This window comes from Colletotrichum abscissum (genome assembly GCF_030869225.1).
Source record: "Colletotrichum abscissum strain IMI 504890 chromosome Unknown Scaffold_41.1, whole genome shotgun sequence".
Classification (NCBI taxonomy): domain Eukaryota; kingdom Fungi; phylum Ascomycota; class Sordariomycetes; order Glomerellales; family Glomerellaceae; genus Colletotrichum; species Colletotrichum abscissum.
This window is the reverse complement of record NW_026850332.1, coordinates 337,448-361,294: the sequence shown is the minus strand read 5'-3', so window position 1 is coordinate 361,294 and position 23,847 is coordinate 337,448. Positions and strand designations below refer to the sequence as shown.

General features: G+C 51.9%; 6 protein-coding genes across 6 annotated transcripts; 3 read left to right on the top strand and 3 right to left on the bottom strand.

Moving 5' to 3' along the window:
* Positions 1 to 2,430: 2,430 nt before the first annotated feature.
* On the top strand, positions 2,431 to 4,029 carry CABS01_12975 (aminotransferase; the record flags this gene model as incomplete). The annotated part of the gene is made up of 4 exons (XM_060546322.1): positions 2,431 to 2,770; positions 2,820 to 3,169; positions 3,240 to 3,493; positions 3,561 to 4,029. 4 exons carry the CDS (start codon positions 2,431 to 2,433, stop codon positions 4,027 to 4,029), a joined length of 1,413 nt encoding a protein of 470 aa, XP_060395468.1.
* Positions 4,030 to 4,842: 813 nt separating this feature from the next.
* Positions 4,843 to 6,818, top strand: CABS01_12974 (Exo70 exocyst complex subunit; the record flags this gene model as incomplete). Its single annotated transcript, XM_060546321.1, has 2 exons — positions 4,843 to 5,050; positions 5,113 to 6,818. 2 exons carry the CDS (start codon positions 4,843 to 4,845, stop codon positions 6,816 to 6,818), a joined length of 1,914 nt encoding a protein of 637 aa, XP_060395467.1.
* Positions 6,819 to 7,252: 434 nt separating this feature from the next.
* On the bottom strand, positions 7,253 to 10,975 carry CABS01_12973 (endonuclease/Exonuclease/phosphatase; the record flags this gene model as incomplete). The annotated part of the gene is made up of 3 exons (XM_060546320.1): positions 7,253 to 8,001; positions 8,066 to 9,747; positions 9,807 to 10,975. 3 exons carry the CDS (start codon positions 10,973 to 10,975, stop codon positions 7,253 to 7,255), a joined length of 3,600 nt encoding a protein of 1,199 aa, XP_060395466.1.
* A 1,406-nt stretch (positions 10,976 to 12,381) lies between these two features.
* Positions 12,382 to 13,764, bottom strand: CABS01_12972 (uncharacterized protein; the record flags this gene model as incomplete). The annotated part of the gene is made up of 3 exons (XM_060546319.1): positions 12,382 to 12,546; positions 12,641 to 12,933; positions 13,005 to 13,764. 3 exons carry the CDS (start codon positions 13,762 to 13,764, stop codon positions 12,382 to 12,384), a joined length of 1,218 nt encoding a protein of 405 aa, XP_060395465.1.
* A 1,203-nt stretch (positions 13,765 to 14,967) lies between these two features.
* Positions 14,968 to 15,642, bottom strand: CABS01_12971 (uncharacterized protein; the record flags this gene model as incomplete). Its single annotated transcript, XM_060546318.1, has 2 exons — positions 14,968 to 15,367; positions 15,431 to 15,642. The coding sequence occupies 2 exons, from the start codon at positions 15,640 to 15,642 to the stop codon at positions 14,968 to 14,970; spliced, it is 612 nt and encodes a 203-aa protein (XP_060395464.1).
* A 4,784-nt stretch (positions 15,643 to 20,426) lies between these two features.
* On the top strand, positions 20,427 to 22,964 carry CABS01_12970 (uncharacterized protein; the record flags this gene model as incomplete). The annotated part of the gene is made up of 1 exon (XM_060546317.1): positions 20,427 to 22,964. The coding sequence occupies one exon, from the start codon at positions 20,427 to 20,429 to the stop codon at positions 22,962 to 22,964; it is 2,538 nt and encodes an 845-aa protein (XP_060395463.1).
* Positions 22,965 to 23,847: the final 883 nt, after the last annotated feature.

Sequence of the window (23,847 nt, the reverse complement as noted above, 5' to 3'; positions counted from 1 at the left end):
CCAAAAACGCGAGGCGACGCGCCCCAAGGTGGGACGCGTAAAGTGGTTTTGGTTTGGCAAGGCAACCGTGGCTTGCCCCTGGAGGCATGTGGCTGATGCCCATTCTCCAACAATTATTGGCTGATACCGTACGGTGTACCAGGTTCCCCAATTCATTATCAACCTTGAACCGTCACACACTTCAACGCAGACTGTCACCACCTGAAATCAGCCCCAACCCCGGCCAAGGATTGACCGATGAATCAATCATATTGTTGAAGATAAGCCGAGAATGATCCGTCGCGCGCTCAGCTTGCATTTGGACAGAGATAGGTAGGTAATCACAGCTTTTTCCTAACCCCGCGTTGCTTCAGAGTTCGAGAATCTGGCCTTCTTCCCACGACGGTTGGCCCCAAAATGCAGCTCTCTATTGCGGCACCATCACGGCATGAGGAGTTGTTTCCCAGCCACGGCCAAACTAGGTACCCGGTTTCCGGCACGCCATCATCGTCCCGTCGTTACTCGACTCGCACCTATTGCGGGCAATCATCCTGGCAACTGAGCTGCCGCTACCACCATGACGATATCAGCTCACCCTTCGCATCTTACGCCTTGCACATTTCGGACCACTCCAGATGCCTAGAACATCTCGGCTTCTCACATACCCTATCCACGGGAGGCCGATAACACCCGTATCAATGCTGTGCCTTCCTTGCGCATAACACGTTACCTCGACGATGTCCTTCGCCGAGCAAAAGTATCTGTCCTTATTACAGGATTGGACTTGCCATTTTCAATGACGGCCGGCTGACGGGACACCCGCCGAATCGTAGAATAATTACAGACTTGCCACCAAATAATCTCAGCCACGTACCCAGGACCCGACAGTCTGGGCCACCCTGGCAAGCCAGGCTCCCACAGGCTTCGTGCAGATACGAAGCAGAATCTCTGGTGCCCACTTATGTCAATATCGTTTAATACAACGTCTGCTGTCAAACGTTGGCCATCCGCTTGGTGGTCGTCAAGCTCGTGAACTGATTTCACTCTATTGACTGAGTGTACGAATAATGGAATCCCTTGAGACTCTAAGGTTCTCTAACCTCCGGTAAGCACGTGTCCATTTATAGCCGATCGGCAACAATAGGCCAAGGGAGGTGTCTTGTACCTTGCAGTGCTGTTCATCGCCGAATACGGCACCAGGCGGATAGCGCGCGATGCTTTGCCAACATGGGTTGCATCTTGCAAGCCCAGTCGGTCGCCTCTGTAAAGGATCTCTTCCTCCATTGCTGGGCTCAAGTTCGGGCTTTATCTCACTAGTGACGAGTCACATCCGCCAACCCTTGTCACTCCCAGCCGGCTCTGTATGCATACAGGGGTAGAGTGCGAAAATGAGAATCCAAGGGGGCCGGGCATCGTCGGGTGAGACGAGGGTGTAAAGATATCGCCGATGCGCTTACCTCGTACGTGAAGTTCACAATGCAACGACGCCTGTATAGTTGCCACTTTGCCAGCTACCTGTACACACTTACGGCGGGAGGAAACTTCTCGCGACGAGAGCGTCTATGGCCCGTACTAACTAGTCTTGGGAACGGGATAGTGACACCGAAATGACCGGCCCGAAAGTATGTCGGCATCCCGATGAGGGGTGACACGACATCGGAATGATCCGACACTGTTACTGTTAGCTGCTCCACCTTCGTGGGTCCGGTCTCTTTCAACGGATACTCGCAGCTTGCGAAGACACTGGGAAACCCAGGGGCTTATCGATGGGTGAAATTTTTCAGAACGCCGTTGGACTGGTTCACAAGGAGATCTTCTTGCATCTTCTATTCTATTTGAAGTGCTAGGTTGGCACCAGAAGTGTCATCTGATGCACGTCGGTCCGCGGCTATCCGTTTTCGTACTGGAGCGGCAGGACGCATCGAGAGAGAGCACCGTTGGGTAAGCCGATGGTGTGCCTCCGTCTCGACGGGGGCGGAGCACTGTGCTCACGACCGGGGACAGATCAAGCTATCACGGCTCGCTTGGTCGGGGGTATTCGCCTCGGTGGAAGGCTTCCGTCATGGTTCTCCAAGTTGTATCGCTCACCTACTCCGAACTCTATTCTCCATGTCCACGCCCCCTCTCCACACCACGGTGGATGCGCCAATGCGTCCCCCTCCTCCCACGACGGGGTCTTGGTACGCTACCTTGGACCCTAGTGCAGAAAGGCGGACTCGATCCTAGGTTCGGCTTGCCGATATCTTACACATTATTAATTGCAGATACAGAAGCAACTGTGAAGAGGAGCTTCGTGAGATGGGAGGTGAACAGTATTAAAGGCTCGACGCGAACCTTGGCCTGCCTGTGTTGTCTTCTGCTTACACCGCTCTAATCCCTTTATCATCCAGATCTTGCTTACGGACCTCTACCAATACGCCGTGCCTCAACGTATATCGTGCCTCACTCGCAATGGTTCTCAAACCCCTGGATACCATAGAGTTCACTGATGCGAGCCACTCACCAGTGCTCCATCGAGATCTACGGGGTCAGTTCGCACGCATCGTTGGCGGTGAAGGTCACCACTATGTTGTAGAAGGCGGCAGGAAACTCTTTGACGCTTCTGGAGGCGCTGCCGTCGCTTGTATCGGTCATGGTGACAAGAGAGTGGCAGACGCTATGGTGAGGCAGATCAATAGCATCGCATATAGTCCTTCGACATTCTTCACAACCCCCACCTGCGAGAAACTTTGCCAATTCCTCGTCGATTCGACCGGCGGTCGGATGTCACGAGCCTATCTAGTCAGCAGTGGTATGTTGGATCAACTCCGTCAGTACCGATTGATTGCTAACCATGTCAGGGTCCGAGGCTATGGAGGCAGCGATGAAGCTTGCAAGGCAATTCTTCCTAGAGAAGGATACGCCAGAACCGCAGAGGCATCTGTTCATTGCTCGAGAAAGGTCTTACCATGGAACAACTCTCGGCGCACTCTCTATGGGTGGTCACGTTTCTCGTCGAGCCAACTTTACGCCGATGCTCCTCGACAATATCGTTTCTCATGTGTCTCCATGTTACGAGTACAGAGGCAAAGCGCCTGGGGAATCAGATGACTCATATGTGGCCCGTCTTGCCCAGGAGCTTGACGATGAGTTTACCCGGGTAGGACCCGGGAACGTGTGCGCTTTTGTAGCAGAACCAGTTGTTGGGGCCGTAAGACGATCTGCCAAAGAAGCGCAAAGTAGCGTCAGTCATGATGAGGTCGACTGACATTTCTGCATAGGCTCTGGGTTGTGTCCCATCAGTGAGCGGATATTTTAAGGCTGTTAAGGCAGTTTGCGATCGACATGGTGCTCTACTTATTATGGATGAGGTCATGAGCGGCATGGGCCGCTCTGGGACTCTTCATGCTTGGGAGGGTGAAGGGGTAGTACCCGATATCCAGACTATTGGCAAGGGCCTAGCCGGGGGTTACCAGCCGATTGCCGGCGTCCTAGTCAACAAGGGAGTAGCTGATGTGTTGGAGAGGGGTTCCAGGTGAGGTCCATGAGGTGGTGTCTGGGAGTGTCCCGATGGTGAAAGGGGCCACACTGACGCAGTACAGTTGCTTCGTTCATGGACACACATATCAAGGTCACCCTATTGCATGCGCAGCAGCACTCGAAGTACAGCATATCATTGAGTCGGATGGTCTCCTAGTCAACGTACGAGCCATGGGCCAATTGCTTTCAGAACTCTTGAGAGGGGGCCTCAAGGACGAGCCTTGCGTGGGAGATGTCCGCGGCAAGGGACTCTTTTGGGGCATCGAGTTTGTGCGGGATAAGGTGAGCAAGGAACCTTGGCCCAGAGAAGCACAGGTGGCAACGGAGATGAGCGATCTTGGGCGCACCGAGGAATACGGCATTGTGGTTTACCCTGGTGCGGGAACTATGGACGGCGTTCTAGGCGATCACATCATTGTGGCGCCACCGTATACTGTGACACGGAGCGACGTTGAGTTCATTGCCGACACGGTGGTGAAGCTGATCAAGGGATACTTCGCAAGACTGAAGCAGTCTGAGTCAGCAGTCTGATTGACTTGGTCGTTGTTGCTGCTACGGATTATGCGAATCATGTGCACTCTGCGAGAGCAGAAAGGAAAGACTTCTATGGCAACGTACGATACCCCACATGGGTACTGAATGATAATACAGAGGAACTGGATGAAGGTATTGAAATTCAACGCCGGTCATGAGAGAAGTCGATGTGAAACAAGTCGCGATGCATGGTGATCTCGTGGACCTTCTTTGGAGTTGCAGAGGTGAAGTCAAGTACGGAAACTCGATAAGGTATCGGGGCCTCGGAGGCATGAAAGGGCGGCACTCCAAACATGGGATGACATAATCCATCCCAACTGTTCATCCAACCCCCAGGTTCCTGAACTTACTTGCTCTCAACACACAGGCGACAGCATATCAGAACCACACGTACCTCATCTGATCAGCTTGCGCGCATTCGGGTGCGTCTGACACAGCCAGTGCCTGCAAGAGTACAACGCGCCTTCCCTTTACCGTCCCACTCCCGCACCAAGCTCTCGCCCCGCCCGTCCAGCCGCCTGCCAATGTATCCTCGAAGACCACTCGACCTTCTTTGAGCCAGCCATCTCACGATCTCGTGGGTAATCCTTCCTAAGGCACGCGGAATTGAACACCGGTGACGCGATATTACAATTTCGGCAGTCGTTACTTCGTCCGGTTCTCGACCTCCCACGACTCCCACAGCGCTTGACGACGGTCCGGTCCTACACTTCAATTCCCTGCGGTCTCCAATTCCGACACTCCTTGCTTCACCACGCTTGGCCGCAACTTGCAAGTGCTATAGCAGTATCAGCTGATAGGACGCACACCATGTCTGTCGGGCCGGCGACCAGTCGCCATGCCGACGAAGAAGCTCGTGCAGAGGTTGATGTGCTCAACTCGCGACTCGAGAAGACGGCTCAATTGACCAAGAAGATCCAAGCATGCATGGGAAGGTTGGAGTCCACCGGCAAGAGCGTCAAAGAAGTAGCAGGTCCTCTCAGTGGAGAAACGAAGAAGCTCCAGGTCTTGGGCAACAGTAAGTCTATTCTCGCTCATGCCTAGCAGGGCTTCAGCTGACATTAGCTCCCTCACTCGCAGACATCGATTCTGTCCTCGCAGCCATCGAACGCCTCCGTCAGCCCGCCGATAGTAAGAATGACGAAGAACAGATCATACGTGCCGGCCCGGACAAGGCTGGTCTTTCCAACTACCTCGCCTCAATCAAGCGCCTCTCCAAGTCACTTGAAAACATGCAGGCCTCCAACCTCCGGGCAAACCAACAGACAATGGCTGAGCTTGTCCGCTTAATCAAGTCAGGCAACTCTCAACTCGAGGGCCATTTCGACAGACTGTTGCGAGGAGAAACCCCACGATCGATTGAACCGCTACATTACATCACCAAAGACATGCCATTCCCTGTACTGTCACAAGACAAGGTGACACGCCTCGGCCTAGTCAACTCGTACATCTCAAGCACCCATCGCCAGAATGCTGGTGCTGCTGCTGCCCCACAAGATTCGGCCATTGCCAAGATTTATGCTGAAGTACGAGGGCCCTATCTTTCTTCTACCTTGGCCAACCTGGCTGCTGCCAGCGTCAACACGACGAAGAAGAAAAACCCCGACGCCATCTACCGCGCAGGCACCAATGGCATCGGTACATACGCGCAGGCCATGGAAGGCGCGTTTTTGGCCGAGTACGACAACATCTGCAGCATCTTCACCCGTGAAGATTGGGGCCCCCTTTTCCAAGCCACGTGCCAGAGCGCTATGGCCGAACTTGCACGTACTCTTCGCGAACTGAACAACCACATCAAGGGGCATTTGGACACAGACTGCTACCTCGCCTACGAGATCACCGAGATCATGTCTGGTCTCTCGAGCAACCTGGAGACGCGTACAGGCGAGCTAAAGTCTTCACTTGCCTCAGCCCTTAGGCCTGTGCGAGAGACTGCGAAGCTTTCATTGGGAGAGCTGTTGGATGACACGAAACGAAAGATTGCTGGCATGCAGACACTTCCACAAGACGGTGCACCGATACCCGTTGTATCGGCCACAATGCAGCGATTGCAGACCATGGTCGAATTCCTGCGGCCTGTCTCCAGTATCATGTTCTCTCTAGGCGACGGAGGATGGAGGTCGAATGCTGCAGCCGATGGACGATCGACCGACGCAATCCCCAGTCTTGCTTCCTTTGATATTGGCGCAGACGGAAAAGAAATCTTCTCACACTACTGCTCAGACACAGTCGAGATGCTCATGGCAGGACTGGACTCGAAGGCCAAGATGGTCCTCAAGGGTGGCCGAGCTGTCATCGGCGTCTTCCTAGCTAACAGCGTTGTCATCATTGAACGAATGATTCGCGATTCTGACCTTGCGCCACTCCTTGAGGGTCGGATGAGCATGCTAGACCAATGGCGCAAGAAAGCAACAGGCATGTACACGATGGATTGCAAAGAGGTCTCAACACACTTGTTCGATGTCATCCACACGAGCAAAGCAAGACCTCAGTCCGGACAGGCTGATTCTGCCTCAATTCTCAAGGGCCTTAGCAGCAAGGACAAGGATAACATCAAGAGCAAGTTCCAGGCATTCAACGCCTCCTTTGATGAGATGGTGAGCCGGCACAAGACGTACAACATGGAAAGGGAGGTGCGCCAGATGCTTGCAAGAGATATTCAGCAGATGCTCGAACCCCTTTACAACCGGTTCTGGGACCGTTACCACGAGGTTGACAAGGGCAAGGGCAAATATGTCAAATACGACAAGTCTGCTATTGCCGCTGTCTTCATGACGCTCTATTGAAAGGACCTTGTGTATCCTTACATGTCACCCGCTGAGTTATTCACGGTTGCGGTTTCTGGCTGGTTTATCGGCCATTTATTTATTTAGCATTGTTCTGGAAGTTTGGCAGGGCGTTTCGGTGGCGGATACCAAGTCATGGATTGGCAATGCTTCTCGTACATTCAAAACATTATACTGCATCTCACCTCTCGTTCCGAAGATGAATCGGAGCGGCCTTGGTGTTAGCATTTTCAACTATATCAGCGTACAATGAGAAGGCACAGAGCTTTATGAGGAACACGAAAGGCCTTGACAAGTATGGTTATTTTCTGCCGAAGGCAGCTTTGACTAACGATGCCACTATTCACACGAAGGGTTTACATTGTGTAGGAAGCACCATATCCATATGTCCCCGAATCTGGCTACCGGCTTCAGCACAAGCTCAGGCGCCAAAATCAAGTCTTTTTGAAGAGCAAATCGATGCGCTCTGACCTGTGCCACACAATCACCCCGTCGCTGCCGCGCTTGAACCACAAGATTCGATGCTGAGGGATGAACTCCTCGTGCGTCTGTTCGCTCTTCCAGGCCGACAGTGCCTTCTCCTGTGGTCCCAGGAATCTGTCCTCGTACCCGATGACGTAGTCATTGCTGTCAATATCGGGATCCCATCGCAGTCGGTTCAGCACATCAAGCGCCGTGCGAAACTTGCCTATCCCCTCGGGCTTCGGATTGGCTGTTCCTGAGCGCTGTTTCGCTGCTTTTGCCTTCTTGCTCAGCTTTCCGGCGGCGAGCCTCTCTTGCGCGGCCAATTCTTCCTCATTCTCGTCCTCGGTGTCATCCTCGTCTTCTGTATCCGAATCGTCATCGCCGTCGATGTACACACCCCATTCGCGATCATCCAATCGCAAATTTCCTAGCTCATTCGTCTTTACAATGCTCGCGCAGAACCATGATGTAGTGGAATCGAAGTACTTCTCGTCACTCAGAATCATCTTCTCAAACTGCTGCAAAACAGCCCTGAGATTGCTTTGTGCAACTTCCAGGTCGCCCCGTCCTGGCTTCTCGTCCGGTTCCATCCATTCCAGACCGACGAGGTAAGAGCCTTGATAATCGCCTTGGGTGTTTTGGGGATCGCACGTAGATGCGTCGACAAATCTCGCGGGCCAAATTCTCGCCGAAAGCTGCGGGACTCTTCTGTTGATATCTATGGGTGTTGTCAGCAAACAAGCAGCACGTAGAAATGGGGACAGGGTTCGCAGGCTACTTACCGACAAGGAGAGAGGCACATCGAGACTCCAGCCAGCCAATGAGCCTACTTCCACGCTCTAGAGATGCCCCCCAGTAATGTACACGCAAGTCCACAAAGGACCGGAACGACGTGAGAAAGTTCGCGGCGCTAGGCGTCATGACGTTATCTCGGCCGGGCTCTAGCACCGGTAGCAACGATTCCCAAGTTGCTCCGTCAGCAGATAGCAACTTGTTAGCTTGGCGGAGTTCTGTTGAGATAATCTTGACGGTCGGGACGGAGGCGTTGAGTGCCGTATTAAGCGTTGGCGAGTGCCACCCGAGCAAGACCAGGGCTTCTCTGCTTGTTCGATGATATCTAAGGTTCTTGTGGAAGAATGGATCGAATACCATGTCCTTTAGCCAGTCAAACCGCGCATAATGCTCGAAGAAGGTCGCAATGATATCAGCAGCAGAAACGGTGCCGCCATTGTGTACAAGCACCTTGCAGACATTAACCAACATGACGGTCAAGTTAGTGCCCCCAAGATACCCAAACTTGGCAGCGTAGATTCCGCGCGCCTTGGCCCAAGTCTTGATAGCTTGATGGCTCAACCGGAACTGGGCCAAGTCTGGAACGGATCGCTGGAGATAGAATAGATCTCTCGCGGGCTTCAGCTTCAGCAGTGTCTGGGCAGACAAGCTGAAGGCTGGATCTGACGCGGGACGCTTCAGAACGTCAGGCCACTCGTCCGCGATGTTGGGTGCCTGGCAATACTGGAGATCGCATCTCACGCCGAGAACCTCCACCTCGAGCATTGTGCCGGTCTTGGCTTTGACTTTCCTTAGAAGCCGAATACCAGGGATACCTGCTTTTTTCAGTCTTTGCCTGGTCAGAGTGAAGAAGACACGGGGACTGATGGATCCGATGAAGAAGCAGTCGATATCGGAGTTCCTGGACCACGTGCCTAAACCATAGGATCCTACGGGGACGAGCACAATTGTCGGACGGCCTCGTTTGTTGTCCACGAGTGGCTGGTCGGACTCGATTAAAATTTGACGAAGCAATTGAACAGCCTCATTCCGAGCTGTCTCATCCTCCGCCGAGGGAAACACCTCATGATTCTCCAGGCACTTAGTAAGTTCTGTGGTATCTGACAAACCGTCTGGCGCTCTCTTAATATTGATAGGAATCGCCCGCGCATCGCTGGCGGCATCTTTTGCGTGAGAGCGCTGCAATAGACATCGAACACCCCAGTGATCACTCGGGTACAGGGGCTCTTGTCCGGTCTCGCTGTCGCCAGTGACGAAGCCGAACATGTTGAAGCGAGATATCTGGAAAGAGCAGGTGCCCTTGACCAAGATGCGGTCGTACCGTTGGGGTCGGTTACCCAATCCGGTACCAACCATCTTGCTGGCGTGGGGGTTTGCAGTAGGGTCAAAAGTTGCTCCTTGCTCGCCCTCGAACATCTGGTTGAGGTCCCCTTTGAAGTTATCACTCACGCCGGCTTCGATGCGCGAGACCATCCATACGTCGAGGAGTTCGGCCTTTGCCAAAGTTGTTTCGATGCTTCGGAGGACATTCTCTGTCTGGACCGTGATGGCCCCCTTTCTGACGGCGGCGTCGATAGTGTAGGAAGATGTTGTGATATTGAAATCACCCGCGATGATCCATTGATGCGAAGCGTATTTGGACTTGAGGTGACTTAGTAATACCTGGAGTTCTCTAAAGAGGACATTTTAGTACAGGTAGAAGATCAGGTCAGGCGGTATTCTATAGCTAACCTTTCCTTTGTAACCACAGCGCCGTCTGTCAGACCATGGCTCAGGTGACAAGTTGCCAGTACTAAAGGAGAAGTAGGTTCCTCTCCTTCGCTGTGTGCCAGATCACCGAAGCTGATTACGCATGATCCCTTGTGCGGGCGTAGGAAGGGAAGATACTCCCATGAAAATGGGTGCTTGCTGAGGACCACATGATTGAGTATGCTGGGTAATGGACCGGCATTGGGGTCGTCAGGAGACCCGTGGGAGGCATTGGGGTACAATTTGCGAATTCTGTCGTCATTGAGTAAGAATGGTAAGAAGTCGTCCGTCACTTCTTGGAGTACCAAGATGTCTGCAACGGCATTTCGTGCGAGTAGGTTGTCAATGATGACGGGGTATCTGCTACGAGATGGGGGCCATTCGAACTCTGCCAAAACGTTCCAGCTGGCGACGATGAGGTTCTCCACTGCCTTGATCTCTGGGTGATGTGAATATGTGTTTGAAGAGGCCGGCCGCCACCCCAACTCCTGGCTGGAGAATCTCCATGATTGCTGAGGGATAACGGCAGAGGCCAACTTAGGAGATAATCCAAACGAATCATCGCATTGACTAAGCGAAGGCGAAACAAGGTCAATGAGACCCCAGAGGCTCATTTGACCGGAAGAAAGACGAACTAGAACGGCCAGTTGGGTTACCTCCCAACTGACCGGTTGTAGGCGTCGTAGCTTCCCAAGGAGGAAATTGAGTTTAGATGGTCCTGCCGTATCCTCGCACTGAGCAATCGTCATGTGCATGTGGTATGGAGCAAGGCGCGTCTGGCCGATAGCCGTGAGAACCGTGGTGCGTAAAGAAGCAAGGCGACGAGTCCTCTTTTCGTCCTTGTCACACAGAAACAGAGTGCTGCCGTGCTTATTCTCAAAATAGTCTGGTGAGTCGAGGGAAAGGGGTATGCTAGCGAGGTCACCAGTCTCCTGAAGAGCCTTGAGGGAATTGACAATGGCATCGGATGCTTGATGCAGAGACTCCGAATCTGCAGACCTCGTGAATGGGTAAACGAGGTTGACGTGAGGTGGCCATTTTGCGTAGGCCTTGTCATTTTGGAAACGAAGACGGTCAATTGATGGCCACTGTTCCCTTGGTGGAATGAGGCAAAGAGCCGTGTCGTGTGTGGATGAGACGCTGAACTCCATGGGCGTTGGTCTCTTGGTTTCCGTAATGGCTTTGATTGCCAGTAGTTTTCGTAAAAGGATAGATGTGTAGATAGTGAATGGTTTGAAATGCCGCGAGCCCAATCTGATAGGAAAGGAGTAGAATTCTTGTGTCGATTGGTAATGGGCCCAGCGGGATTATACGAGGATGCTATGTGTACTCGACGATCGAGATTGCCTACATGTAATAAAAAGGAACAAGACTTGCGATGGCTTTTGTATTGAGCGGCCCAAGTGAGAAACTCGACTCTTCCAGCCAGAGGCAAGGTCCGTGTAAGTGTAGGTGTGTATGCTTACTGCGTAGATGTGCAGGCTGAGTCCAACATGGCAATTGAATCAAACCGATTCTTGGCCGCATCCCATTGGTGTATTCAGTATGGAACGAGACTGGCTACCCCTGCAATTATACGATAGCTTTCCCATTTACGGAGCACGCATTACTGTGGGAATGTCTTCATTGAGTAACCGGGGCTAAGGCTAAGGTAATTGCGGGGAGTGGGAGTCACTGGCCGAGTGTGTCACTGCGTCGGGCAGTCTCGTCCCGCTTTCCACTCACCTCTACCATGCATCCGTTTGCCGAGACCTTTGGTCTCGATGCGCTGACTAGGAGGTAAGCATATGGGTTGATCCCAAGTCAATGGATCGAAAAACTGGGATCGCAAATTTGCCCATGTCCCGGAGCGTCAAGACTACTGTAGGTACCTGTTCGGAAGGGCCTAAGAGGCGCAGGCGGCAGGTCTGGGGCGATGCGGGGCGGTGACTCACTGTCGTCGGTTGTTCCATCCGAAAGAGGCAAGCTGCATGAGACCCTGCCAATTTGCCAATTGCTGCTTCCTTGCAAGCCCTCTCTGCCTTACCACACCTGCCCCGTATGTACATAGTAACGCTTTATCGTTAACCTCGTACTTGGCGTAGAATGAGGCTCATATCAGCTAAATACCATGGCAAGACTTGCCAAGTTATGCATCTACTGCGAGGATACTCACTGGTAAAAAAAAAAACTTGATCAAAACCAATCTCATGTCACTGCGCGCGTGTCTTTCTTGCACTCGTTAACCTTCTCTTTCTTTTTCTCACTTTCTGCCTTCTGCCTAATGAACATTCATATAGCTATCTTGAAAATTTCCCAAATAGAAGTATCCTGAAAGTGCCAAACAAAATCGATACCGGAGCCTGTTATTCAGTTCTAATTTTGACTTACTGCATTCGACTTTGTACAGCATCAAGTTAGACCGCGAGAACTAATCACAGATCAGCCATTCTTAGGCAATGCAGTACACAATCTCCATATGGCTCAAACGCCAAATTTGGGTATCATCATTCATCCAAAATCGCACTCAATTCCCCGGCCAAGCGAGATATCATGCGTCACGACTCCTGCGAGAGTCTCACACGACGTGTTCCTCAAGCTCGGGTCCTGTCCCTCCCCAGTCGATGGACGCCACGCCCTTGCCCTTGCCCTCCATGAGTGCCTCCAGCTTGTCCTCGTTCGTCACGTACGCCCCGTTCTGCCTTTTCTGCGCCATGGCATACTTGATTGAGTCTCTCCATTCCTGCGAGAAATATCGTCAATAACTCAAGGTTGACAATAGTTGCGACCACAGCTTCTACAAGGGCACTGCATGTCATTTGGGAAGCTGCACTTACCCGCCACCACACTTCTTCACTCTGCACCATGCACCTCCGACCCTCCTCGCCGTTCCTGGCCGTCGCAAAGGGCCACACCGACTGTACCACTTCGTACTTGTGCTTGCTTGTGAAAAGGTTCTTCATGCCCATGTAGAGCTTGCTCGGCTTCTCGGCACTCTTGACCTTGACCTTGGCATGCGTCACGGGAAACGAGATGTTGATCTGCCCCTTGTACTGAGTCGAGGCGATCAAACTACGAATCTGGCCCTCAATGTAGAGCGTGTCTAGATTGGCAACAACTCGTTCGAGTGCTTCAAGGCGAGGGCTTCAGGTTAGACATAGTTCAACCAATCGCATACCGTGTAACGCAAGGCGAACTCACCAAAACTCTTGATGGGCGCCGGATCCTCGATGAATCGGCGACACCACTCATCCAGCTCCCTATCACCCACCTCGGGGAGGACATCGGGCTTCGCGCCGCCACGGAACGCGACCTCGCCCGGCGCAACACACCGAATGTAGTCCAGACGCTTGCCCATGTCGTCTGCCACCAACAGGCCCATAAGGTTCATTTTGAAGTCAAAATCAATAGTGCGACCACGGTTGCCTTTGATATGTATCAACGGCTTGGGTGGGATGCTCGCCTGGGATCTGACGAGCCCTATCAGCGCGCTAGCGCTCGCTGTCAGATACTCTGCCTTGGACGACAGGGTGGTACAATCGGGCGATAGAGTGAAATTTGGTGGTGAGTAAAGCTTGTAATCCAGCCTGGGTAGACCGGTATAATTGTGAATTCCGTGTATCCCTTGGGAATCGTGTGAAACAGACGTCTCCGAGCTATTGGAGGGGCTTGAATATGGTGGGGGCTCCGAGGTACTGGCGCTGTCGGTTGTCAGGTCATCATCAATAGAACGATTTGCCAGCAATGCCTTTTCTGTTACAAAAGAGGACGATGCTGCGTTCATGCTAGATGTCGACGCCGGTGCCGGAGGCGGCGGCGATGCTCTCACTGTCATTGGGGGCAGTGGCAATGGTGGAAGCTCTGCTGGCAACTCCGAGGGGCCCGAAAAATCTGTTGGCAGCGCTGGTAGTGACCGAGAATGCAACACCACTGATCGCCCATCACTCAGCGTTGAAGCCATCGTCAAGTCTTGCGGAATGTTGTAATGGCTCGTGGGTGTGGGTTTGGGCGTGGGTCGGTACAAGGCGTAACCTGGTCACTCAGCTAGATCGGATGAACCGCAGAAGGTGGCCGATTGTGTGGCAGCGGTTGATCAAGCCAGAGTCAACGTTAGGGTAATTAGAGACTATTCGAAATTGGTTCATAAAGGGAAGAGGCACGGTGAAGAGAAGACTTGGGAGTAGAACAATAAGGCGGTAAAGGGAGAGGGGAATGGTGACGAAGAGACCTGCATGGTCATCAGTTTTCCCCTCTGAATACAAAAGTAGCCCGCACCGGGCCTCGCTATTAAGTATTACCTTTAGAACCCGACGAGAGGTGAAGACCAAAGTCCCTGAAAAAAGAAATCACCTCAGAAATGTCAGACTAGGGTTTGAATTAGGCACCACCATTCTTCTCCAGCCCCCATGCCGCAGCGGAGTGCGAATGGAGCCTGCCCCTGCCCGCCGCATGCATCAGCCACGGCTCACGGTCCTCGGCCGGTCCTGGGTAGTGGGTTGCCGCTCACGTATCCGCGTAACTGTACAAAGATAACTACCGTATTGTATCCGTACGAAAACCTACCTTTCCATTGGACCTCGGTTCGTAAGCACCAAGCCGCTTTTGGCGTCAATTTGCCTCGAAGGATCATCACCAACAGCCCCATCTCATCATAAACAATGAAAGGCCAACTCCGAACTTGCGAATCGCCTTGCCCACCCTCATCCTACAGCCTTTGGGGCAAACCAAAATTGATTACAGACCTTGGAGCCGGCTGCAGAGTCGGGAGCTCCCATCCCAATCCCAGCCCGGGTGAGTTGATCCATAAGTGTACAGAGCCGCACTATAGAGCCACAAGACAACGGATCACGGAAGCGCGGCAGCTGTCTACAGGAGCACAATTCGAAGGCGTTAATATTCATCATTGTCATCATTGCGATGCGTATGCCTACTAACCGAGGTGATGCCAATATCGCTATCCCCTCAACCCAACGCCGAGTAGAAACGCCCTTACACGCCCAAATTGTATTGAGGCACCGCCTGATCCGCTTGGTGATCGAGGTAAGGTAGTATGCATGCCAAGCTCAATCCACCAACGCCTAGGTAACCGAATTCTCAGAAACAATGCCAGTCAGTCCTCGTCTCGTACAGTCACTCACGGGCGTGATTCGTCCATCTGCCGACTTTAGACGAGCTGGAAACCATCTTCTTCAGAAACGCGGCCGCCTTCCTGGCGTAGGTTTTGGCGTGCCTTGCGGCCCTTGAGAACCTGACCATTCTCATTGAGAATTTCGTACTCCTTCTCGACCATACGCTCCGTCTCGCGACCCGTTGTCGTCTTGACAAATATGTCCAGAGTCATTGGTCGGCCGGGGCTTTCAACACGATCAAAGCTGTACTTCCAGTCCTCAGTGGCAGCGATGTCTCCATACAAGTCTTGCGATGGCGCCATATTCATGACGGAACGGCTGAGAGGATCTTTGATCTGTTCCTTGGCGCGAGCTGCCGAGCGCAGCCGTCCTTGCGGGAACTCCGAGTGTGACCGGAACTTGCTGAAGTTCTGCATATGCTTCTTGTAGTGAGAACTATTGCGAGTATTAGGTGTACTGCTAGAATATACGGTTACAAGCGTTCAGGGGGAAGCGTACGTCTCACTGTTTCTGGCCCGAGGCCGTGTCATGGCTCGCTGTTGCTCAGTTCCGCCAACAGCGTCAAGAGTATACCAGTCGAGATGGCACCCGGCCAGAGGACGAGCTCCGTTGGACCACTTGGACCGTGAATCCTTTGATCTTTTGAAATCTTGGTTGGCGCTTCGCAGGTCGCGTTCGAACTGGGCCGGAGATTCGATTGAAGCGGCCATGGTGTCTAGGTTGACGGAGCACGGTACGTGGAAAAGGTAGATGAGGAAGAAGTATCGATATTCGTAATAGGTAAGCAGTCGTCAAACCGCTTTCCGATTTGGGTGAAGGTAACGTTTGCCTGGCTGGAGAGAGCCTTGAATATGGAGTAGGTGTCGAAAGAGTTTGGGGAAGGGGCTAGGGGACAAGTAGATATAGTCGATGTGAGGGCAAGTGAAGGAGCAGTGAGCGCTTCGGTGACTGGCTCGGGGGAGGTGGCTACCTAGCACTAGTAGACTGAGGCCAAAGGAAGGAGGAGGGTCCGGGCAGTAGGAGGCAGGTTGGATGAGGTAATCACACCAAGGCGGACGGAAGTGGCCGGGTGAGTCACCGGACAAAGCTGAAGGGCTGAGTTGCCGAGGATGATAACAAGGATTCGAGACGGAAGGTAGCGTCGAGATCGAGTTCTGGGCGGACGCAGGTAATGTCGAATAAGGTACACGTAGAGTGGGGTGAGCATACAGATACAGATTTCGTAGCAAGGTAGAACCAGGTTCGTGTTGGAGTTGTCAGGAAACAGATGAAGAGGTAGAGAAAGACGGAATTCGCATGGACAAAGGTCGCGGGATGACGGATGTGATATAGTTGGCAACGGTTAGTAAGGCGCCTTCCATCGAGGTAAGGCAAGGAAGACAGATAAGGCAATGGGAGGTAAGGTAGGTTGGACGAGCCACAGTGCGCATGGTTCAAAGGGGATGGGGGAGGCGCGCGTGTCCCAACTTTTGGATCTGGAGACTGGAGCCAAGCTTGCCAGGCTGAGTTCCAACTTCAGATGAGACGGAAAGGGCGTGACGGAGTGGGTTGGTCGCGATGCAGGCACACCGCACGCCTGGGCTGTAAAGGCAGGACCTGGCGCGAGCAAGATGATGTAGGTAATGCGAGATGAGTGTCAGACGCGCTGGTGGTGGCCTCTTGACCGGGAAGGGGGCTCATCGTCTCGGCTTAGCGAACAGACGGGCGATAAAGCTGGATGATAGTGCACTTGATACGTTGATAAGGTAGGTACGGTCCATGATAAAGCTCGGGGCGTGTGGATGCGATGGATGGAGGGGGAGGGGGGTGTACCTTAAGGCAAGGTAACGTGGAACCTGTTGATGAATGGCCTACGGATAGGTACGGATAAGGTATGACGAATCGCGAATTCCATTGTTTGGGACTGCAAGTCTGCGAGTGCTGCAGAATGCAGAATGTGCGGAGTCAAAAGCAGATAATACTTCCCCCCGTCCCTGCTGCACTTTCCTCTGCTTTTGGGCCGAAACCCATGGCTCCTCCCAATCAGAGGGAATCCGGAAGGGGCGTGGCGTGGGGAGGACACTGCGACAGTCATCCGGCGTTGCAGACTGACTGGTGGACTGGAAGGAGTCACCCGGTCTCGCCATCCCCCCCCCCCCCCAAAAAAAAGAAGCCGGCTGCTACCGCTAGCTGTCTCGGGGTTCCTCGATAGAGAAAGGCCTTGTCCTGTCCTGTCCGCGCCTACCTACCTTACTTTTACTGGTTGATGTCATTCAATGCATGCGGCGTGCTCGCAAAATGACGACAAATGCCGTATTCAACTTGCAACATGCACACTGTGACACCCGGGGTACGCTGGGTAAGGTCCTCATCCTTCACGAATCCCCCCATCATCAGCTAACCAACTAACGTAGCCTGCCCGTGCCTGCCTTTCGAAGGGCTATGTGCCTGGCATTGGCGATTTACTATTGGGTGAAGTTGGCCTCTTGCCGCTGGAGGGCTGCCAACTCAGCTCGGTTGTGGTTGCTCAGGTCATATGGCCTCCCTCACTGGCACCCTCCTTCTCCATTGACTAGCTTAGGTAAGTACGTAGGCAAGTGCTATTACGACAGTAACCACCTTTTCCCTCCACCTCAGTCCGAGTAGGTAGCTACTCGGGTAGATTTCGCAGGTTTTCTGCCATGGAAGGGCCAACACTGTCCCCATACCTTGAGAGCCTTGGGCGTGACTATTGCCTTTGATTGTTTTGCCGGGAAATGATATCACCGGGTCAGGAGGACGTCATGGTCGATTTGATACGGGCTAGAGTTGTCATCAGCCTGTTCAAAATTGTCCAACTGCAAATGCCTACGAGAAATCTAGGCTGGAGATTTTTGACATGCTCATTATCAGAAAATGCAGTTAAGAGATTTGAATCGCAAGGTGCTAGAGACTCGCTTTTGCAGTATCTGCTTGTTACTCCCACATCCCAGAACAGATTGCGCATGCGCATGGGTGATTACCTCACCCTCTCAAGTCGATGTTGTTTTCTATAACTCCCGTAATCCATCCCGAGTCTATCTGTTTGTTTATGGCAAACATCCGTAGACCCGTGGACCGGTGGACTGGGCGGGACCCTCGTGAATGCCTCGGACGCCACGACACCTGCTCCTCCGCCCGGCTTGTGCTCGGGCTTAGTCAGAAGACTTGGCGCTCAGCGCACGAGCCAGTCGACATTTCACCGCAATGCCCGGGACGGGCTCGACCTCCACTTGGATACCTACTAATTACCTGTGGACGCTGCTGCGGCCTGCCAACTGCTCACGGGCCCATGCCATGAAACCTCGACACTTGCAAACTCTCTCGCATTGATCGTCCACCGGCTTGGCAACCATCACGAATGTGGTGGCATCTGAACAATTAGAAAAACCACACCAGATAGCAGAATGCAAAGGACGAAACCCTCCGTCATTGCCAGCATCTAGACCGTGCCTGCCAAGATGTGCGACTTCTCCACTTGCAGTGAGTGATTAGTAGCATAATGTAATATAACTCATCAAGTTCTTCAATACCTAGCTGGGACTTTCTCTCGTGTCCTACTCTCCGGCTCCCTTTCTCTCCGTCGCCGACGGGCTATGTTTGGGTCCGGGAATTCCCCGTTCTAGCTGCATGATTCAGGTCGGGATGGCTTGACATAACCTTATTCCCCGCCGTGCCTGACTTCAGCATACGATACGGAGGCCAGGTCGAGGACAACACGATACCAGAGGGCGATGGGGATGCGCGACGTCTGAGCAGTCAGTTCACTGCCATCTTCCATGTATTTGAATTGAGGTCAACGCCCACGATGGATCGTGCTACCGGGGTGGCCGGTGAACTATCGGTTGTGGCCCTTCAGACCTCAGTGCGCGCATCTCAAGGCCATCCTTAAATCGTTTACGAATACAGCATCGAGCAATATGCAGAGCACAGCCAATCCCCACGATCCTACCCGTCACTCTAAAATCACAGAGACCCGTTGTATCCGTCTTTCTGAACGACGACATGCAGTTACTACACGGGCGCTGCTGGCCGACTGCTCCCTTTCATGGCCGAGACTTTTGCATCACAGCTCAACGAACTTGATCAAGCACGAGCCGAACCCCGTTGTCTCGATATTATTGACTGCTTTTGTTCGGCCAGCGTATCTCAAAGTAAAAAGGTTCTGACTCCTAAATTGCTCAAGGTACTGCCAAGTACGCCCTCGAGCTAGCGCTCTGTCCTTCCCGCTTCCAGTCTATTTTTTGTCTTCGTTTCGGGGCAAATCATGACCTAGTGTGGCAAAGATCCACGCTAACCACACTTGCGAGATGCATGGCAAATGAAGGAGCGTAGGAGTCGTCGGATATTTTTGCTGCTGGAGATCTTTCTTCTCGCGGATACGAGGACAAAGAAGAGCACGACAGAAGGCTACAACGGTAACTTTGCAGATGTCCATTACCTAGTAGGTTGCATTATCAACTGATTTGCGACCACTCGCCTATCCGCTCGACCCACCAAGGCACCTATGGGCTCGTCTACCGAAGAACTCAAGGAGCGCCTCAACTCTATACACCACGCGAGTACTACCCAGACGCCGGTTACGGCTAGAAGGAAGCTACCAAGATGGTAAATAGAGCCCCATTCTTTCTTGTTATGTTTCGAACTGTCTTGTTTCGAATCTTCTTGGCCCACCGTCTGCTGGTTTAGTGGCTTCTTTCACCCTTGTTCACACCTCTACCAGCTATACCTGGCCCGGCGATTCTTTTATCTCATCTGAACGTCAATTAGCTGACCGATGTCAAGCTCGAAACAAACAAAGGAGCGGCTGTATCTTCAACCGCATCATCCGCCCATGTCTTTCAATCCTAACGGTTACACAGGGCGGTTTTTAAATTCTGTCTCGACGATGAACGCCACTCCCAAGCGTTCGGGCGCTGGTAGGCACAATGCCTCGTCCCGACGATGCTCGGTCGAGTGTCGTCTTTCCTTGGCCTCGGTTCATCTCCACAACCTCATTCCACCTGAGAACTGAAGGCTCTGCTATGCCTTTGCTAGCGAGGCTGACTTAGTGTGTTCTTGGCCCTCCAAGTGGCAGGTTGAGCTTCCATGCTTTGTCCATCGCACAAGGTCCCTGAGTTGCTCGTCCGGTAAGGGCTCCACATAGGATGGATCGCCGTCCGAGCCACTGACCAGCCGCTCACTCTGCGAACCCAGGATGTGTTGTTGGGTGATGCGGTAGCTTCTCAGGTATACACTCCCGGCTAGTTTCTTGACATCCACAAGCGTGTGGTCGAACAAACCTCCTCGGCGCCACCATCTAGGTGGATTTTGAGGGAGGTGCTATAATGGCGTGGTCAAGTTGTATATATGTCTCTCACGAGTCTCTTCCCTCAATCCGGATTCTCTCTTGTCTCTGTCCTCATCACCTTAACTTATCTCCAAGTCCTCACATATCTTTTTGCTTGAGAGTCATTATTTTATAAACGACATAGCGGACGGGCTGAGCATCGCCACCATGTCTCCTGCCAGCAAATTCCTCGGGCTCTTCAGCCTTGTAGCAACTGCTCAGGCAGCATGCTCTAACTTTATAATAGACGACTTTTCAAGATCATCCGTTGGCGGAGTCAACAAGTTCAATTCGTGGACCAGTGACGACGGTTCCATGTCAAAGATCGCCATCACCAACGGAGCACTCACCTTCACTCCCAAAGCCGATACCACTTCATACTTCTACGAGACTCTGGGGTGCGTCAAAGCAGCTACTCAGGGCTACAAGGCCCTGTCGCTGTCGATCACGGGGCCCAAAGACGCTTCCATGTTGTTGGAAATCCAGTCAAGAACATCATGTAGCGACAAAACATACAAGAGCCAATGGGTCACCATCTCGGGCCTCACTGGCTCACAGCAAACGGTTACCATCTCTCTATCTTCATTCACGGAGGCAAACCTTGACGCCATCACCGGATTCGTCTGGTCCACATACTCTCAATTCTCCTCGTATTCATTCGACAACTTGCAATTCCTGTGCAATGATGCTACCAGTCCATCTACTCCAGCAACACCAATTTCAAGCAGCTCTCAGTCCAGCCCCATTCTTTCGGGCGCTACAACTCGCACTTCGATATCATCTACATCCGGAACTGCACGAGCTGCAAGCACGGTTTCGAGTACTGCCTCCTCCTCTTTCTCGACGTCAGCCAGGCCATCAGGCGCCTCTCAGAGTGCTACCTCGTCCGCGGCAAACTCCCAGGCCAGCAGTACATCTTCGGTAGCTTCAAGTGTTCGCTCATCATCCCCGTCCATATCTTCTGTCAGGATGTCAGCTACCTCCAGCTCCGCCACTTCCCAGTTGTCACCTGCTTCGTCGAGCTGCAGCAATCTTCTCATCGACGATTGGGAGTCCCAGTCACGGCTGACTTTCCTCTTCTATAATGCCATGCTTCAGCCAAGCAGCGATGACGGTACCATGAAGAGCATCGCTGTGAGCGGTAACAGGGTCACATTATCACCAAACAACAAGGACTCTTATTTCTACAGCAAGACTGCCTGCACAAATGCCAAGACGCAGACTTATGGTGGTATCTCTCTGCGCATCAAGGCCACCAAGGGTACGACGTTCCAAGTCCAGATGGCATCGCCGGCGACATGTGGCGGTGACGATACAGTCTTTGGCTTTCAGTCCACGGCTGATCTCGGATGGACATTCGACGGCACCGAAAAGCTGTACAGCTTTCCCTTCTCCAAGTTTCCTACCATCGACCAGTCCAAGATATCCTCAATTTTGTTCGGCTCACTCTCAGGGGCTGTGACTTTTGGTCCCATGGCCTTCTACTGCGGAAGCACACCATCTGAGTATATCGTCAAGACTCAGCCGTCCGTTTCTGCTACAGCTTCGACTGTCCCTGCGCCCAGCGCCACAGTTCCGGCCAAGGTCATCGATAACTTTGCAAGCCAGAGCCAAAACGCCCTTGGATTCTGGCATGGAGGTGATGTCGACACTGCAGCGAAGTGGACCAAGGGAAAGGTTGTTATCAAGGCACCAGACGCCGACTACTCTTACTACACGCAATTCGGAGATGGCTGCACTGACATGACCATGTACGATGGCTCTTACTTGCACGTTGCATACTCGGGAAGCAATAAGTTCACCATTGCGATGCAGCAGCATAACACACAATGCAGCGATACTGTAGCACCTTTCCCCGAGACCTGGGATTCATTGGAGGCGGCTCGCTATGCCACTGGCAACGACATCTACATTCCCATTTCCCACTTCAACATCGTACGCAAGCGTGCTGTTGGCCTGGCTTTCAAAGGCTTCTACACCAATGAGGCGGTCACTTTGACCAAAGTTGAAATCGTCTCGTCTGTTCCCGCCAATACGCTTATCCCAAACAAGCTGCCCAGCGGTAACCTGGTCTTTGCTTGCAAGCGACCCAATTCGATTGCCTTTGCCATCGATGATGGTGACCCAAAGTACGCCCAGGAGGTTATGGAGGTCATCAGATCGGAGAACATCAAGGTCACCTTCTTTACCGTCGGTGCTCCGTTGAGAGACCCCTCTACGAATCTGAGCACCATCTATCAGGACATGATGAAGGAAGGCCACCAAATGGCCCTTCATAGCTACACCCACCCTAGAATGGAGGGGCTCCCCAACAACGACGCTATCATGTGGGAGTATAGCCAGGACATTGCCGCTGTTAAGGAGCAGTTCGGCATCACGACCAAGTACTTCCGCCCTCCTTTCGGTAACGAGGGCGCTCGTATGAGACAGCAGCTGGTTGCGGCGACGCAAAGCAACAGCCCCTACATTGTGAACTGGAACATCGATGTCGAGGATTGGCTCTACGCCCAGTCCGACACTCCCGAACAGCAGAAGGTGTCTTTCAAGCGCGACCTGGACAAGGGCGGCAGTCTCGTTGTCATGCACTACTTGTATCCCAGTACTGTCAGCTATTTGAGGGACTTCATCAAGATGGCCAAGGCCACGGGAAAGCAGCTCATGCGGGTAGATCAGTGTATGGAGGACCCCGATGCGCCTCCGTTGTAATTGATAGGATGGGATGTTCACTGTATGATAATTGAAATAGCTACATATGGGATGAGATGGAGACATATAGAGATTCAGGCAGGCAACTTTTTAATTCATATGATTCGGAGACATTCTACCGTATTCGCATTCTAACTTTCTCTCGTAATTATAACTCACCTTTTCGGGTACGCAAAATCACCAGGTACAAAACGGGTAGTAGTCGGCATGTACGAAAGTTCTATACTATAGGTATCCTCGTCCCCTCGACAGAGTAATCCGCCGGGGCCGTACTATATATTACGTATTAAAAAAAACTAAGTATATTGTGCTCTATACCTAATTACTAATTAAAATAATAATTAACTAACTTAACTATTATTTCCCTTTTATTAATAGCTCCTAACCTTTTATTATATAATTCTAACTACTTATAGGGTAAGCTTTATTTATTTTAATATATATAAAACCTCTTAATACTAGCTTACGTAAGTAGCTAGGTTTAATATAATCTCTTTTTTTATATAAGTATTATTATTACTTAGGGGGTCTTATTTATTTATTTTTTTTAATTTGTTTTTTTATTCTACTTTTACTAGTTACTCGGGCAGTTCTTAATATTAATTATATAATATTAATATATAATATTAATAGCCTTTTAGGGTCCGGTCCGCCTTATTAGGGGCCATCTTCGCCTTTATAAATAAGCTAGTCTATTAGGGTTAATATTAAGTATCTTTATTACGTATTTTAATAAAACTTTATAACTAACTATAACTAGCCGTAGTTATTAATACTAACTAAACTTAAGATATTAATAACCCTACTACCGTAGTATATTAATTATATTTTTAATAACTAAATACTACCCTTTACTTTCTCCTTTTATCTTATTTAATAATAA